Source organism: Coffea arabica, chromosome 10c, assembly GCF_036785885.1.
Source record: "Coffea arabica cultivar ET-39 chromosome 10c, Coffea Arabica ET-39 HiFi, whole genome shotgun sequence".
NCBI classification, from domain to species: Eukaryota; Viridiplantae; Streptophyta; class Magnoliopsida; order Gentianales; family Rubiaceae; genus Coffea; species Coffea arabica.
The window spans coordinates 42,874,358-42,890,916 of record NC_092329.1 but is presented as its reverse complement, the minus strand read 5'-3'; the positions used below and the strand labels follow the sequence as shown (position 1 = coordinate 42,890,916).

General features: G+C 38.3%; 1 protein-coding gene and 1 pseudogene across 1 annotated transcript; one reads left to right on the top strand and one right to left on the bottom strand.

The window, feature by feature from the left end:
* Positions 1 to 925: 925 nt before the first annotated feature.
* LOC113714090 (beta-amyrin synthase 1-like) overlaps positions 926 to 16,559 on the bottom strand; it is a 30,996-nt pseudogene continuing 15,362 nt past the window's right edge.
* LOC113714936 (WD repeat-containing protein LWD1-like) lies at positions 14,140 to 15,092 on the top strand. Its single transcript, XM_072068296.1, has one exon. It carries the CDS (start codon positions 14,340 to 14,342, stop codon positions 15,039 to 15,041), a length of 702 nt encoding a protein of 233 aa, XP_071924397.1. The 5' UTR covers positions 14,140 to 14,339; the 3' UTR covers positions 15,042 to 15,092.

Below are 16,559 nucleotides of genomic sequence, written 5' to 3'. Positions count from 1 at the left end.
TTTATAATTTCGATTGCATATATTTTACATTTGAATGATAAAGTCCTCAACCTAATCAATTAAATTATAAAGGTTATGACATATGAGGTTCAATCAATGATTAATAAGGCTTATTTTTAAATATCTCTAGTCATAATATTAACGAATAGGACATTATTAATATCGATAGACTAACATATACTATGTTTCTTCTTTATATAAGAAGTAGTAGATTTCATCTACTATAGTATGTGACATTTAAATTAGTATATGAGTGTTCGATAAAAAAATCAAGTTCCATTAGATTAATCCGCATACAAAAATCCTTCTAAGTGTCAAAAGATTGTTCTCTAAGTAACAGGAATGTAAGTGATCACTAGATTTAATCCGCATTAGATATTTCGACTATTTTTCATGAATGAGTAGCTTTGTTGTTTAAGGAGATTTTCTATAAATTTCAAGATAATTTTCTTAAACTAACTTCATAATCACATGGAATTAAACAGAGATGATCTACAATAAGAAATAAAATTTTTTTAAATTTTCTTTGTGCTTACATGTATGATTTCTTACACAAAAGATGTATTGTGCAATGTTTTGAGGCATTTAGCTCCGTTTGTTCCTTTTTGGTTGCGAATTTTTAACAACCATCAGCTTAAGATCACTTACTAATCGGATTTATTTTCGTTCTTAGAGAACTTTGAGCGAGGAGCTCGAAGGTCAAGTGTTCAATATTTGTTAAACTGAAGGTTTTGTCGGTTCTATAGGCCCAATTGAGACTGAAATGGTAACACAGGATAATTCTATTGATAAGGTTGGTATAAATGCAGATTGTCATACCTCAAGAGTCAATAGAACAAACAATACAGCAACGTATTTTTTGGGAACATATCATTGCCCTGATTACAGAATGGAAATAACAATATAGGATATGATGACTTGAATAAATCTCAATTGGTAAGCAATGGAACCCTTTTCCGGTATTCTGCTAAAGCCCGCAATGGCAATATATTCCTGTATGTTGCATAGTGTAACATGCAGTTGTTCTTGAAAGCTCCAGTGATTTCCTGCAAGATTAAAGTTAAATGAACAATACATAAGTACTCCTGCACAATTTCCTCATAAATTTATCCATGACATTCTCCGTTCTCAATGTGTTATTTTTCTTTCTTGTGCTCAATATTGGTGGCGTATCTAACTAAGCTTGGAAAATTCATGGAATGCTAAACATGGTAGTGCTTTTCAGCCTTACCTGTTGTGGGAATCTCCATTTTCCATCTGACAATTCACAATAGTTTCGCTGCATGGTGGAGAGGCCTAGGGTCTCTATCCGCCTGCAAAATGAAAAAATAACAAGTAATCATGGAAAGATGACCCTAGTTTTAGTTGGAACTTCAACCAACTTAGATAAGAAGCCTACTTGTCCGTCGTAAATAAGCCCCATCAATGCCCAGGCTGCGTGAACCAGATTTGATCGTTCTCCTTCGAGAGGAATGTATTTCTTTTTTTTTTTTTTTTGACAGAGAGAAAATATAGTTAAAAGACTTGCCAAGTATGAATTTTCTGTTATTAGTGTCATGCTAACAGTGTCACACGCATTACCATTTCAGAGCATGAACGATAGCTTTCTCCCCATCCACCATCATTCCTCTGCTACAATGTGTCATAGGTCTTTCCTGCTGCTACAAGTCCTCCAAGTGCAAACCAGGTGCCATATGTGAAGCACACACCCCAATCTCCAAACCTGTAAATATGCTTCGTGTGTTGGATAAATGGAATGGTATGAAGCAATATTTCCAGTTTACCAGCCTGGAAGAGTCATTTACCATGAACCATCAGGCATCTGTACATTTTCAAGATATTTAGAAGCACTGACAATGAAACTTTCTCTCTCTTTTTCACGATGTCCAGGGAATAATTGTTGGAACATAACAAGTGCATTGATGGCTGATGAAGTGCACACAGCGTACCTGCATCCATAGTTATAGATCCTGAATGCATGAGTTCGAAAATAAACATGCAGAATATGCAGGGAAAAAATTGGAGAAACAGATGAATCTTACTCATGCTCAACAGCACAGTTGGCTAAGATTTCAGTTGGATTGAGCAGCTGTGTAGCTAAACACAGAAAGAAGAAATCAATTCACTCCTAAAATGCTTATTTAAACCACTATTGTGTTTTTTGTTTTTATTGAGAAGCTACCTGTAGCCAGTTATCTGCACGTACAGGCTCCCACGCTGGTAAACCACCATTTTTACTCTGCAATTGTGCGTTACAAGATTGAATCATTGACAGCAACAAATGGATCGGTAAAACCAGTAAAAAAAAATTCCCTAGATATCTCCTTTCAGATGTCAGCTTTTAACAAAATAACTTTTACTTGCAAAAAACTTGTCAAATTGATAGAAGTCAAAGCAATAGATCCAATTTTACCCAGGGATTTACTGGAAAGTAGTAAATAGCATTGTGGTCACCTGCAAGGAGAGTAATATATTGACAGCATCATAGAGTCTTTCAGGCTCCAGTTTTTCACCAACAATTTCAGGAGGCAACGTAGAAAACAGGAGGCAACACTGATAATTCAAATAAAAGTCAAGACTGCTTGACGAGAATCTGCAGTAGCTTTATTTCATTTAAATGGTTCCAACTGCAAAGAGGTTTTTGATTTAGCTAAATACCTTTAATGCTTCAGCTGTACAATCAGAAACTTGCCATCCATGATCTTGGTCTGAAAAAGTCCATGCACCCTTAGAGATATGGCGATACATTCTTCTAAAGTTACCGGAAGGATTATCCGTCACCTATAACAAGTTAAGGGCCACATGAGAAATTAAATTTTTAAACGCAGGATACAAGTCAACTCTGAGTAAGTCTGCGTTATTTAAAACAGAAACCTGAGACTTCTTGAGAAAATCATGTCCTTTTCGAAGAGTTTCTCCTATTTCTTCTGTTAGACCACCAGCAAGTAATGCTTGTAGGGCGAAGGAAGTATCCCACACTTGACCGCCAAAACTCTGCATTTAGATCCTCTGCAAATGAAATGGTTAATGCTGGAAGAAACAAAGTCATTATAACATCGATGCAGTGCAAAACCCGTCACAGGGCACGCAAAAGCACCAACAGAATACATATACAATAACCAATGGATAATTCAAGTTTGTTGCCAACCTGCATATTCATTCCGTCTTGTGCCACCCACATGTAGTCAGGAATCCTAGCAAGATGTTTTTTGAAGTAATCCCCATTGGGGTCCTCAACCCAACATGCAAGCATGCATAAAACCTAGGAAATTTAATCATGTGTAAGCATATCGAGGCAATCATTAACCTGGAACTGAAAGGTGAGACAGCGTTATAATAATCTGGGAGCTATTTCTTTATAGTATTTGCTTCCTCACCTTCTCAACACATCCAATCGTGATGTACCGACTATTCTCATCTTCGTAATGTATATGTTTCATGGTAGTTTGCAAAGCCCTCTCTCTCAGCTTATTAAAAGGCCAACGAGTCAGAAGAGGCTCTGCAAAAATGTAGAGACTGTCCCATATCAAATCTTGGATCAGGGATGAGGGTAATAGAGGTCCTCTAGCACAAACAGATTTAAGAGATCACTTGTATGCTAAAATGGAAGCATTGACAGTATTTCAAAAAAAGGGAATAGAAGAAAAGAATTTACTATTGCTCTTATAGTTATACTTTGGCACAAATATGTCTTACTTTCCTCCAATTAATTTGATCATACGGTTCAGCATACAACTCTTCTCTCAACTGCCAAATTAAGGGTGTGATTGGCCCTACGAATCTTTTTCCATATAAATATGACATTGGCATGTAAATCAGTCGGCAATAACACTACACTTTTGCTGCACACAAGACAGAATAGAAGTAGAATATGAATGATTACTGAACCAAACTATAGTACAAGTGGTTTCAGGAACAGAAGTTACAGATAATAATTGAAATTTTAGGATGCCAAATGTAAGATATCATCAAGTCATCAGGTTTATCGATTTGTTCAGTGTAACTAGTGTTAAAGTGAATCTGACAATTGACACGATTCTAGATTTAGATTCGTAGAGCTGCTTGTAACATGGGTCGAGGGCTGACTATTTGAACATCTGAATCTTCTACCAACCGTGCTAATTTGAGTTTAATGTTCACTTTGTATTTCTTGATCTCATGTTTTATTAAGTAGTAATGTAGTCAGCCACGGATTTAAGGGGGGGCTGGTGGGGGCTTAAGCCCCCCCCCCAAGCCGCCGGAAAACCCCCTATATATAGGGGATTCCGGCGGCCAGCATGTACAAGAATGTTTTCTAAGCCAACAGTATTCCCTCTAACAACATGTTTCTATGTATTTAATCTGACTTCCCCTTCCTTCTTCCCGATCCCACTTTCCCTCGCTCCTCCCTTTCTTTCTCAGAGGTTGTTGAGATTGGGTCTATCTTTGTCTTTGTGTAAGATTTCCAGGTTGCATATGTAGTGGTATTTGTTGTTTTACATAGTGGTAGATGAATAATCTTCAATTCTTCAACGTCATTTATTACTGCTTGCTAAATAATAGGCTAAGCTGGAGCAGGAGAACAAGATAAAATATTTTACATGGAGATTTATTGTGGGGGAAAAAATTATCTTACAGCAGCCATCGATGTTTTTTTCCCCCTTATTTGCATAGCATGTCTTGATCCAAAAAGTTCTTTCTCTCAATTCAATGTGCAGAAACTACTCCGTCTTGCTGATTTATATCCTGAAGACTTCTCAAGTAACGATTATTTATATCTTGAGTCTCAACTTCGAAATTATATTTATAATGTGCAACGCGATCCTCAATTTTCAGAAGTTGGAGATTTGGGAAGTCTTGCTCAACAAATGGTTAAAACTGGTAAAAATACAGTTTTTCCATTGGTTTATCGTCTGATCCAGTTGGCATTAGTTCTACCAGTTGCGACTGCTTCTGTTGAAAGAGTATTTTCTGCAATGAATATTGTCAAGACTGATTTGCGCAACAAAATGGGAGACGAGTGGATGAATGACTGTCTGGTTGTATACATCGAGAAGGATATTTTTGCAACAATTGAAAATGAGCAAATATTGCAGCGTTTTCAACGGATGAAGACTCGCAGAATGCAATTGCCTCCTCTTCGTTATTCGAGTGCAACAACTACCAATACTTCAAATGTTAATCAATAACAAATTTTTGGGTATGTATAATTATATGTTTTTATTATTTTTATAATTATTGATTCTAAATTTTACTTATTAAATATATTTATTTCGTCACAAAAAAAAATTTTTAATACACTTCAGCCCCCCCAAAAATAAATTTCTGGCTCCGTCCCTGAATGTAGTAGTACAAGAAAAAAAGCTGTTATACCAGAATTCATAACTCCTCATTTCCCATGTCCACTGCACCTCTTAATCAAACCACAATGCATGGAAAGAAGTCATCAAGAATTAGCTTACCTGGATGCACAGGAAGAAAAGATGGAAGAATGTGAGGATCCGAAAAAAATTATTTTATTTTATTTTATTTTTTGAATACATTTTCTTTACTTTACTTTATTGCCTTAATGTCCTAGATATTTTTTTAAGTGAGTCAAGTTTTTAAATTATTTTCCTTCTGTAAGTTAGTATATGTTAAGTTCGTAGTGCATTATGGAAGTAGGACCCACTATTGAGGTGTGTGCGATAATTTTTTGAAGATTAAGAGGAGTTTTGTGCAAAGAGATATTATTTTATAAGGTGTTAAGGGATATTAGAGGTTGGCTAGATATTTTAGCATTTGGAAGACCAATAGATGAGGATTAACCTTGGAGTGCCACTTGTCAACCAAGCCATGGAGCTTTGACTTGGACAAAAACCATTCTTAGCCTTCAATAAAAACAAAATTTGACCAAAACAACCCTTCATTCTTTCTCTTCTTGACCGAGATTCTTGAGGGAGAAAAGAGAGGAAAAACTTCTCCTTCAATCTTCCAATCTTGCTTGAATCCTTGAGTTTTCATCTTAACCTTGCAAACTACTCCATAAAAGGTGACATCTAGGAAGGATTAAGAACTTTGGTGGAGAGATTTGGGAGAAAGAAGCTCTTGGTTTCCATTTCTTTTAGGGTTTCAAGGTAACCATATCAAGAAACCATCTTTTCTTTTATTACTTGCATCTGAGTGGATTTAAGGCCTGATTTCGGTAGATTTCATGGAAAATTTCATGGTTTGTGTGGTGATTGGAAAATTCCAGCTTTGAGTGAGAAATCTCAGCTTTGGTATGTTGATTTAAGCTTGGCTATGATCTAGTAGCTTTGCCATGTGAATTTTCTAGCTTTTATATGTTATTTTAGCTTCATTATAGGAAATTTCAGCTTGTAGTAGTAAATTTCAGCTTAGGGTTTCCATTTTTCCAGCTTTATTATAGTCGTGTTTCAGCTAGGTAATTGGCTAATTTGGGTGGTTTTGTGGTCTTAAACAAGTGTCCTTTTTAGCCTATAACTTGTGGTTATGATTGAGGTTGGATTGCTATGAATATAGGTGTTGAGTTTAGAAGGAAAAGTTAAGGAAAATAAGGGGAGGTGCTGCTGAAATTTTTGTTACCTACTTTCTTGTGATATGAGCGATGTTAGAGGGGTGATTTTGGGTTGGTTTGGAATTAAGTTACGTATGATTTCTTGAGTTCACTTGGGTGATGGTGTATAAGCTGAAATTTGACAAAACCATGTGTAAAACAAGAGGAAAAGTAATGGTTTCTCCTAGCATGTTTTCTAGTTGCATTTCTTCCACTTTAAACTCGAGGTTGGTTGTTTTTCTTCACTGTTTTGCTGCTGGAAATTTCTAGCCATGAATTGGAAAGAGGAACTCCTTGGTTACTCATGTCCCTTGGGTTCAAATGCCCTCTTTTCACTCGAAAACCATATTTGAATCTTTGCCTTAGTAGTTACTTGGATTTTTCTTGGTTCACCTAAGATTTGGATGGTTGAACTATAATATTTTTATCTTGGTTGTTCTTAGGGTTTGATGGTGATCAAGGGCATAACCCGGGGATGGACTTTTGACGTTGCTTTACTTGAATTGGTGAGTGTACCACTTGCATGACTTGTTGCTTAAAGTGAACTACTTGTGACTGAAATTTATGAGTTGTATGACTGTGATTTGGTTTAATCTGGATTGGACGGATGTGTACTTTTTCACACTCGATTTCACTTGACTGTTTGATAGGTCTACTGTTCCTTTGAAATCTATTACTTGTGCATGACTTGGATGTCGTTTGGAGCCTGATATTTGATGACTTTACTGTGACCTCAAACCTCATTGGTAGTTAATTGAATCGAGCTAGCAAGGGCATGGTCGAGGTAGATTGATGAACCATGAGGAAACTGTCACTGATTCACTGAATACTGGATTCTTCTGATATTTGGTATGCTCGAGTATTACCACTACTATTTTGTTTGGCGTTCGGACCCAGTAAGGGGTATGTTTGGTGGATGAAAACCAGTTTAAAGTGGAGATTTACGGTCAATGTTTGTGCGTCTGTAAACGTTGATGGAGTGTCAACGAGGTTGGATCAAGCTAGTGCAACTAGGGAATTTGGCTATTGAGAGCCATCTGTATCCTTTTACTTGAACCGCTCTGTATTGGTTGTGGTGTTTACTTATTTCTTTACTTGATGCTTATATTTGATAGATTAAAGTTCTAACTATGTGATTTTCGACTGCATGACCTGTGGCACCTCATTGGGCGAAAACTCACTCTGTCACCTTTGTTTTCCTTACAGGAGGCGAAGTTTTAGGAGCGTGATTTTTGGGAAGAGTTGACCTAGTTATAGCTTTTAGACATTTTGTTTAAGATCCTCCGTATTAGTAAACCTTACATATATTTGTATAAAATTAAATACTTTGGTTTGTACTTTAAGTTTGAATTATTAGTGACACCATTGTATATAGTTCTGGGTTGATAATTGGAAGTTAACTGGACGTGTTAGTACTTTCTATGAATTTTGGATTAGTTAGTCCTGGCGAGAGTTGGGCAGGTAGTCCGCTAACCTTTGGGGTACACCCTAAGGGAAGGTGCGGCTGTCACTGTTGATATCAGAGTCTAGGTTAGAAATGACCTGGGTAAAATAAGAATTTGATTCTAAGAAACTTTAGTGTGATGTGTTAGGGTGTAATTAAGTATGATTAAACTTACCTAAGTTATAAACTGTGCTTATCCTTGTTGGTCATGGATGGAACTAGTGGAGAGGGTGGAAGTGAGCCGTCTCGGAGGCATCTTCGAATTATTGATTATGAGGAGAGGCCAGGTGGACCAATCCAACGTTGGAGTATCGTAAGTCGGACTAGGAGATGTAATCGTTGCCAGAACTACTCTTATTCCGATCATGTGGTCTTAGCAGCGCTAGATGAGAGGAGAAGACTTAGGCGTGCCAGTTTTAGGGACCAAATTGAGATGAAAAAAATGAGAGGGATTATGGAGATGCAAAGGGATAGGATCTAGGAGTTGCAGGAGGTCGTTGGTCAAGATCAAGAACATACGGATGCTATGCACTAGCAGGTGCAAGTGGTGAATGAACGCCTCACTAGGGTACTAAGAGAAGTAGGAGACCGAACTGAGGGTATTTTTGCAGGAATGTAGGGCTCTACTTGGAGAGGTAGTAGATGCAAATTTGGCTGACGTAAGCCATGGTCCTAGAAATGAAACATCTACTAGCTCTATTGGGAACTGGGTTAGAGCTCGTATGAGCCATGTTTTGACCCTATGTGAGGGGTATTTTTTTTTCAACAAACGACAATATCTTTATATATATTAACACTTGATAATACAAGGATTAATTACAAAAGGGGGCTATAGCCCTTTCATCTATCCTATTTGCTTCTATCAGCCAATTTGGGAAGTCACTTACCCAATCTATGTCATTAACTAGCTTTGATGCAAAAAGTGCTAGCCTATGACTCGCTATATTAGATGTTCTAGGCACCCAAGATATTGTGCAGTAATCAAAATCTAGTGTTAGATCCTCAATGTCTTCTAGGATGGTTGCTAGAATCCTATGCTGAACATTGTTGCATCTGATGTAATTTGTGGCAGTCTTGCAATCTGATAGGACAGTTATCTTCCTCCAACCTACTTCATGTGCCATTTGGAGAGCTAATCTAATGGTTAATGTTTCCTCCATTAGAGCTTCACCTTTCTTTCTTTCTACCACTCCCTTTGCTCTTATAATCTTGCCTGTCCAGTGCCTTGCAACTATTCCTTTTCCTGTTCTGATCATCCTTGCATTGATAGCTGCATCTGTGTTGATTCGTACGACTCCTTCTAATGCTAGTACTTTTACCTGTTCCTTCTGACTTGACGCCATTCCTTTCTGTTTGGTAGCTCCTTCCTGCTGCATCGCCTCTTCGAATTCGAGCCATTCTTGTTGTGCTCTCAGAACTATATCTCTTGCTTCACCTCTTTGCTGTTCAAACACCACCCTGTTCCTTGCTTTCCAAAGCTGCCATAGGATGTTTGCTGTCAAGTTGATATGCTCCCTCCCATTTTCCTTGGATCCTGTCTAAGCTACAGCCTCCCACCATCTCCACATATTGCTTTGTAAATCTCTCAGCTCCTCCCATCTAACCGATGCTAGTTTCCACACTATTTGGGCTCTTGGGCATTTGAAAAACATGTGTTCTACTGTTTCTATTTCTTCCCCGCAAATTGTACAGATATTGTCCCCTTTACCGGTTCTTTTATAGAGAGCCTCTTTAACAGCTATTTCATCCTGCAAGCACTTCCAGATGAAGTGTTTAAGTTTGTGCTTTAAATTCAGGTTCCAAAGTTGTTTCCAGATGCTATGTTTCCTAATTTTCCAGCTTGTTTCCTCCTCCTACTTCTGTCTTCTTTTTACTTTACTGCTTACCTGCACAGCCTTTGCATAACCTGTTTTGACTGTGTAGATTCCAGATTTCGCAAAACACCAAAAAAATCTATCTTGTCTTTTAAACACACTGAGAGGCATGCTATCTATGAGCTCCCTATCATTTTGGTTGAAAACTTGTTGCAGTATGTCCTCATTCCATCTTCCTTCTCATATGATGCTGCTACTTGTGTTATTGGGATTGTTTTTGCTTGTGCCTGACCTTTACTGTGTAATATGTATGAAAGGGTTGTGCTGAATGTACTTTGTGAGAGCCCGTAATTTTGTTTAAAGTACTAAGTTTTATTTTTCTTTTAATTGCACGTTTTTCCACCTTTTATTGATTTGAAAAATTGTGAAAATAATTTTTATGAGTAAATAGAGTTTTTAGATGATTTTTCTAGTATCGAATAGTTTTTGAGAAATTAAGAGCGTATACCGGACGTGGGACCCACTAGTGCGAAAAGTTCGGAAAAATTCGGCCAGTTCGGTTGAGTTTTGGATACTGGATTTAATTTACCGGGTGTTATGAGATATTTAGAGGTTGCCAAGTGGATAGGTGTGAGAGAGACAAAAAGTTAGGTATACAATTAATGAAGGTGACATGTGTCACCATATGATTAAATCTTGTTTTGACTTACTATTCAACCTTTTACCAATTACTAAATAAAACCAAAAATTGACCAAATATCTTCCATTTCTTACAAGCTTGTGGCCGAACCTCTTGCTCAAGAGAAGAACAAAATCCTCCAACTTCCTACCTCATAATCTTGCTCCAATCTTCAAATTAAACCGATACAATTTCAAATCACTCCATAAAACCTCTCCACTTAGTGATTTTGAGGTGATTGGTGAAGTTATTTGGAAGGTTAAGGTGACCCATAGCTCTCTCTCTCTTGTTTTAAAGGTAAGTCATGAAGTACCACTCTCCTCCCTCTAATGATGCTTAATTGATGCTTAGTTGTGGTATAAGGTGCCACTTTATGGATTATATTGTGATTTTTGGTTGAATTGATGAACTTTTGTAATTTTTTGGGATTTTTCTGTTTTAATATGAACATGATTGTGTGGCTATATATGATGATTGGAAATGGTATATAATGATTCTAGAAGGTGGAAAAAGTGGAAGATTGCAAGTAATTTCTGTTTTGGAAGAAATCTGGAAAATTAGGGTTCCTTGGTTCTTCATTCTGTCTGAAATTTTAGGTCATAGATAGAGGCCGAATTGACCTTAGCTTAAAACATGAAAGTTGTAGGGAATGATATTTTATAGGTGCCTACAAAATTTCAGGTCAATTGGAGTAGTGTAGAATGAGATAAGTCGAAATTACTATTGCTGTTCTGGTTTTACCCGAAATTGGGATTTGCTTCTGTAATTGGTTGTTTTGGTCTGGATTGCTTCCGAATAAGTTGTTGAGGCCTGCTGATGAAATTTATCCCTGTTTCTTAGCTTTCAAATGGTTTTGGAATTTCTGGATTTGGACTTGTAGAGCCTGAGTTATGATATTTCCCCTAGAATGCGTTTTGGTGAATCTGTTTTACGTTTTGATGTAGTATCTTGCATTTTTGACCTATTTTCACTCAAAAATGGGTTGAGTGACCTTCTGTGATGTTGTAGCCCTGTCTTTTAGCTTCGAAATGGTGGGTCTTACACCTTCATCCGATAATCATAAGGCATTTGGTGCCATTACCGCAAAAAGAAGTCAAAAACTGTTTTTTCAGGGCCAAAGCTAATTGCATTTCCGAATTTTCTGGTTTTCTCTAATGATTGTATATGCTTATGGAACCCTATTAGGGTCATATTTGGCATTGATTTATGATTAGTTATCGAGTCTCATTGTACTTGTTTGTATGTTTTAAGGCTTACTTTTATTCCGGTCATTTCCTAGTTAACTTTTACTTTGAGCCTAGTGAATGGCTTTTGGAAATGAGGTGAATTTTGTGTGAGATGTTGGGACTGATTCGAGGAAATAATGAGGCCTTAATGGCTGGAAAAGTAAGAAATTTAGGGGAAGTGCTGCCCGATTTTCTAGGCCGTTTGGTTCTTTTAAGTTGGATTTGTCTTTTGGTAGAAATAAAAAGGGCTTTTGGGTTGTTGAACCTAGGTCTTTATGCTATCTTTTGTTCCCAAAAATCATGTTTTGTACCCTTGCATTAGTGATTATTTGGCGAGGCATACGACTAGTAGTCGAGCCTCATGTGCATTTTGTTTACTCGATTATGGATGTGAAACCTTCAATTGGTTTATTTTGGTTATTTTAGGGTTTCTTGGCAATTAAGGCCAATCTGAAGTAAAAACTTTTGAAGTTGAGCCGGTGAGTGTACCACTCCCCTCCATTGTTGTTTAACTTGATTTCTGCTTTGCAATCTGTTTAATTTGTTTGAGACGAGAGTGTACTTTATCACACTCGTTCTCTTGTATGTTCATATGCCAATTTTGGTGTCAATCTGAATCTGTATCTGTTCGGACGTCGTTTGGAAACTTGTAACCAACGACCTTTCTGTGACCTATGAGCTCAAATCCTATGGCTAAGTTATTCGAGTCGGGCCGGCAAGGGCCTGGACGATTAGATAACGAACCACGGTAGTCTGTTTTGGGATCTCTGGATATTGAGACCCTTGATTCCGGTATATTCGAGTATTACCATTTCTGTTCGGTTACGGTGAGCGGGCCCAGTAAAGGGGTGTTTGGTGGACGGAATTCGGTGTAAAGAGGGGTCTACGGACGCGTTGGTTCTATATACGTTGACGGAGAGTCAACCGGTTTGGATCAAGTACTGCGCTGGAAATTTGGCTCCTGAGAGCCACCCGTATCCTTCTGATTTGAATCATTGGTTCCTTTGCTTTACATCTGGCATGTGTACTTGAGTTGCTAAACGTGAAATGCCATGATTTTATTGCTATCTGTTTGGTACCTCATTGAGCGCAAGCTCACCCCTTTCTGTTCCTTTTGTTTTCCTTACAGGAAAATAAACACTTTTGGTCTGGATTTGACAAATGGCTGCCAAATTGAGCTAGTTGAACATATCTTTTGTATAACTCATGTATTAAAATCCTAAATGTACTTTTGGGGACTGTTTCCTTTTGATTTGGCAAACTAGACATGTATCCACTTTTGAATACTTTTGTATGCCACTTTGGGCATGTAAATGCTAAGTTTCAAGATGTGAATGTTTGCTTGGTATTTGGTTGGGTTCTGACGGGTCGGTTACTATTCATGGCCGACTCCGGATTTCATTTTATTTTATTTTGGGTTATTTTATTATTTTGATTTGTTTACGCGCGTTTGTAAGTTCCGGAATGAAACAGTTAGCTCTAATCTGTTCCGTTAGTCCTGGCGAGAGCTGGGCAGGCGGTCCGCCGAACCCTTTGGTTCGCCTTAGGGTAAGGCGGGGCTGTCACATACTTGACTTTTGGCTTATTTATATTTGAACTTTTTACTCATGTATCTATGAAATTTTAATTTTTACATATGTATTACGATCCTAAACTTGTTAAAAATTGATGAAGGGTAGACGTAGTGGATAAGGCCGTGGGTGTGGATCCAGACAACTCTTGAATGATGGGGGTAATCGCGAACCAGCAGCCGAATAGAATCGCAAGCTAGGGGCCGATCCCAACACACAAGTAGTCACAACCATACAATGTATGACAGATCTTTTAGCCCAAATATTGTACCGTCAGGGCTGTAGACACCAAATTTTTGATGTTTTATTATTTATTTATTTACTATTCGTTTTTTATTTGTTCTATTTTTATTTGTCACAATTAGTTTTATTTACTTTTAGTTTTAGTTATTTTCGCCATTTTAGAGTAGAATTTCTCAAAGGAAAAAGAAAAGTGTTCAAAAAAATATGTTTTAGTTGTTTTGGATTTAGTTTCATTATTTAAAAAAATGAAAAGAAAAAATAATAAAAAAATTGAAAAATAATAAAAAAAATGGAAAAATGAAAATTTGCACTTTAGTGTTTTTAGTTTATTTTTCATCCAATGTCAATTAAATTGTTTTTGTCATTTATTTATTTTTATTATTATCAATTTTGTTTTAAAAAAAAAAAAAGTGTGTGTCGCGCATGCAAGCTGCATATTTTGCAGCTTGCCAGAAAGGGGCTTCGGGCAGCTCCTTAGCTGCAATTTCAGAGGAAGTGGCTGGGGGTTTTAGGGTTGAAAGTCTGGTATAAAAAGAGAAAGAAAAGGTAGCCGCAATAGAGATTTTTGGGGGATGTAGAGAATGGCGGCTGAAAAATCAAAAGGAGGGTTTCTGGGACGGCAAAAAAAAAAAAACTGAGAGGAGAGAACGGCTAAAAAACTGAGAGTGCAGGGAGAGTTTGGGGGGCTAACAGCGATTTCCCCAAGGTGGGTCTGACGAACAGCAGCGAAGGTCGGAGATCTGCAACTACGAGGCGCCGTGGCATATATACGCCATGAACTGGAGCGTCCGCAGAAAAAAAAATACCGGTTAGCCCTCGCCAGTCTCATGGAGCGGTATCCCGACCGTCTGGAAATCTTCCAGCTCAACAACAACCGCAACAGCGAGCTCTTCGACCCCCTCACCTCCTTCGACTGGAACGAGGCCAAGCCCAAGCGCATCGGCGCCTCTAGCAACGACACCACCTGCACCATCTGGGACATCGACCGCGAGACCGTCGACACCCAGCTCATCGCCCACGACAAGGAGGTCTATGACATCGCTTGGGGCGGCGTCGGCGTCTTTGCCTCCATTTCCGCTGACGGCTCCGTTTGGGTTTTCGACCTCCGCGACAAGGAGCACTCCATCATTATCTACGAGAGCTCCGAGCCTGATACGCCGCTCGTCCGCTTTGGTTGGAACGAACAGGACCCCCGGTACATGGTTACTATCGATATGGACAGCGCTAAGGTAGTCGTCCTGGACATCCGCTTCCCCACGTTTCCGGTCGTGGAGCTGCAACGGCACCAGGCCAGTGTCAACGCCATCGCTTGGACTCCCCACAGCTCGTGCCACATCTGCACTGCTAACGATGACTCCCAGGCCATCATTTGGGATCTCTCTTCCATGGGCCAGCCTATTGAGGGCGGATTGGACCCCATTCTCGCTTATACTGCCGGTGCCGAAATTGAGCAGCCACAGTGGTCCTCTTCCCAGCCTGATTGGGTTGCCATCGCCTTCTCGAATAAGCTTCAGATTCTGAGGGTATGACTCGTGTTTCATTGTCTGGATCCCAGGTAATCGCTACCGTAGCTGCAATAACCGTTTTCTTATCCCTTGTTTGGATTGCATGCATGTTTTTTTTTAGAACTGAGTATGATATTTTTCTGAGTTGCTTGTTCGCTTGGATCATGGTTGCTTAATCTAAAGTTGTTAGTTGCTTAATCCTAGTCGAAGCTGTGTATTTGAACCAGAAAACCTGGGTTAGCTTGCAAGCAAAGTGCAGCAATTTCATTCTGGGTTGATTAAAGCTTAATAGGAAATAGTTGCAGAAGTTTGTTTCATATTACTTGGCATGAACTCATGAACCTTTTCACCGCTGGTTTGCTGAACTTGTTCCACAGTTTGATCATGTTTTGTCCTTTGATGATTCTCTTCGCCTTTGTCTTCCTCAAGGCAGCCCGCAATGCTGAGCTCTTGCTTGCATGTTTAGGTGCTAAGCTCTAGTAGGTTCTTTGCTTAGATCAAAGTTGTGATGTTGGGTTGAATTTATTTCTTTTCGAAGTTGTGTTTTGAGGCTAAAATCCTTGCTTGAAAAATGGAAGCCGGTAGCTAGTTTGTTGCAGAAAATTCTTAGCAACTGCCGAGAGTTTTGCAGAAGTAAGAAAAGCTGTTTCAGTTTTCGTAGCTTGCATGAATATTTTCCAGAAAAATTACATTCCAACCCCCCAAGTCCCCCCTTGTTCTACTATGACCCAATTAATTGAATGATTTTCTCAATTTGATCCTTGGTAGCTTTTAATTTTACAACTTCATTGCTTGCTTTGCTTCAATTAACTACCATGCTTTATCAATTGCACTTAAGTCATAACTTTAGGGGATTTACGATCAAGTGAGCTTTGTTTTGCACATTTCTTTAATTTTTCTTAATAAATTGGTACCTTGACCATTTCTTTCATTTTGGAGGATAAATAAGTTGATTTCACTCCATTAGAGCTTCATTTCAAGGGAGGTATAATTTCTTTTTTATCTTTTGTGTCTCTTCTATGTGACTCAACGTGCTAAGTGAATTGCATGTCTACTTTGCTTTCCTAGCTTTTCTTTATTTCCTTTTACTTATGTCATTTACTTTTTATTTTCATTAAGTTATTCTTTTAATGGGGTATGTGTACACCTCTTGGCTTGTAATAGATAGGGCTGTGGCAAGCAATTTGGTCCATTTTCCCTTTCCCCTTTTGTTTTAGTTAGTGAATGTAATAGGTTCATTAGCTTAGTTGCATGCCTACGTGTTACGTGTTTAATCGCTTTATTAGGTCCTTGCATCTAGTCAAGCATGCTAAGTGTTATGTGCTACGTGTTTATAAGTGATTCGCATGTCTACTCGCTTTTTATAGTGTGGATGAATGAAATGGATGAATGTACGTCACCACACTAGTCCAACGCTAGTTGTGGCTTCTTTTATCGTTTCCACTAGTCCAACGCTAGTCGGAATTCATAGGAGGGGCTAGTCCAATGCTAGACCCAATAGGTTTTTTTTCCTTTTTCATAAAGTGCATGATCACCACATAT

Excerpts from the sequence above, each read along its gene's own strand:
- LOC113714936 (XM_072068296.1), top strand. The coding sequence starts at position 14,340 with ATGGAGCGGTATCCCGACCGTCTGGAAATCTTCCAGCTCAACAACAAC.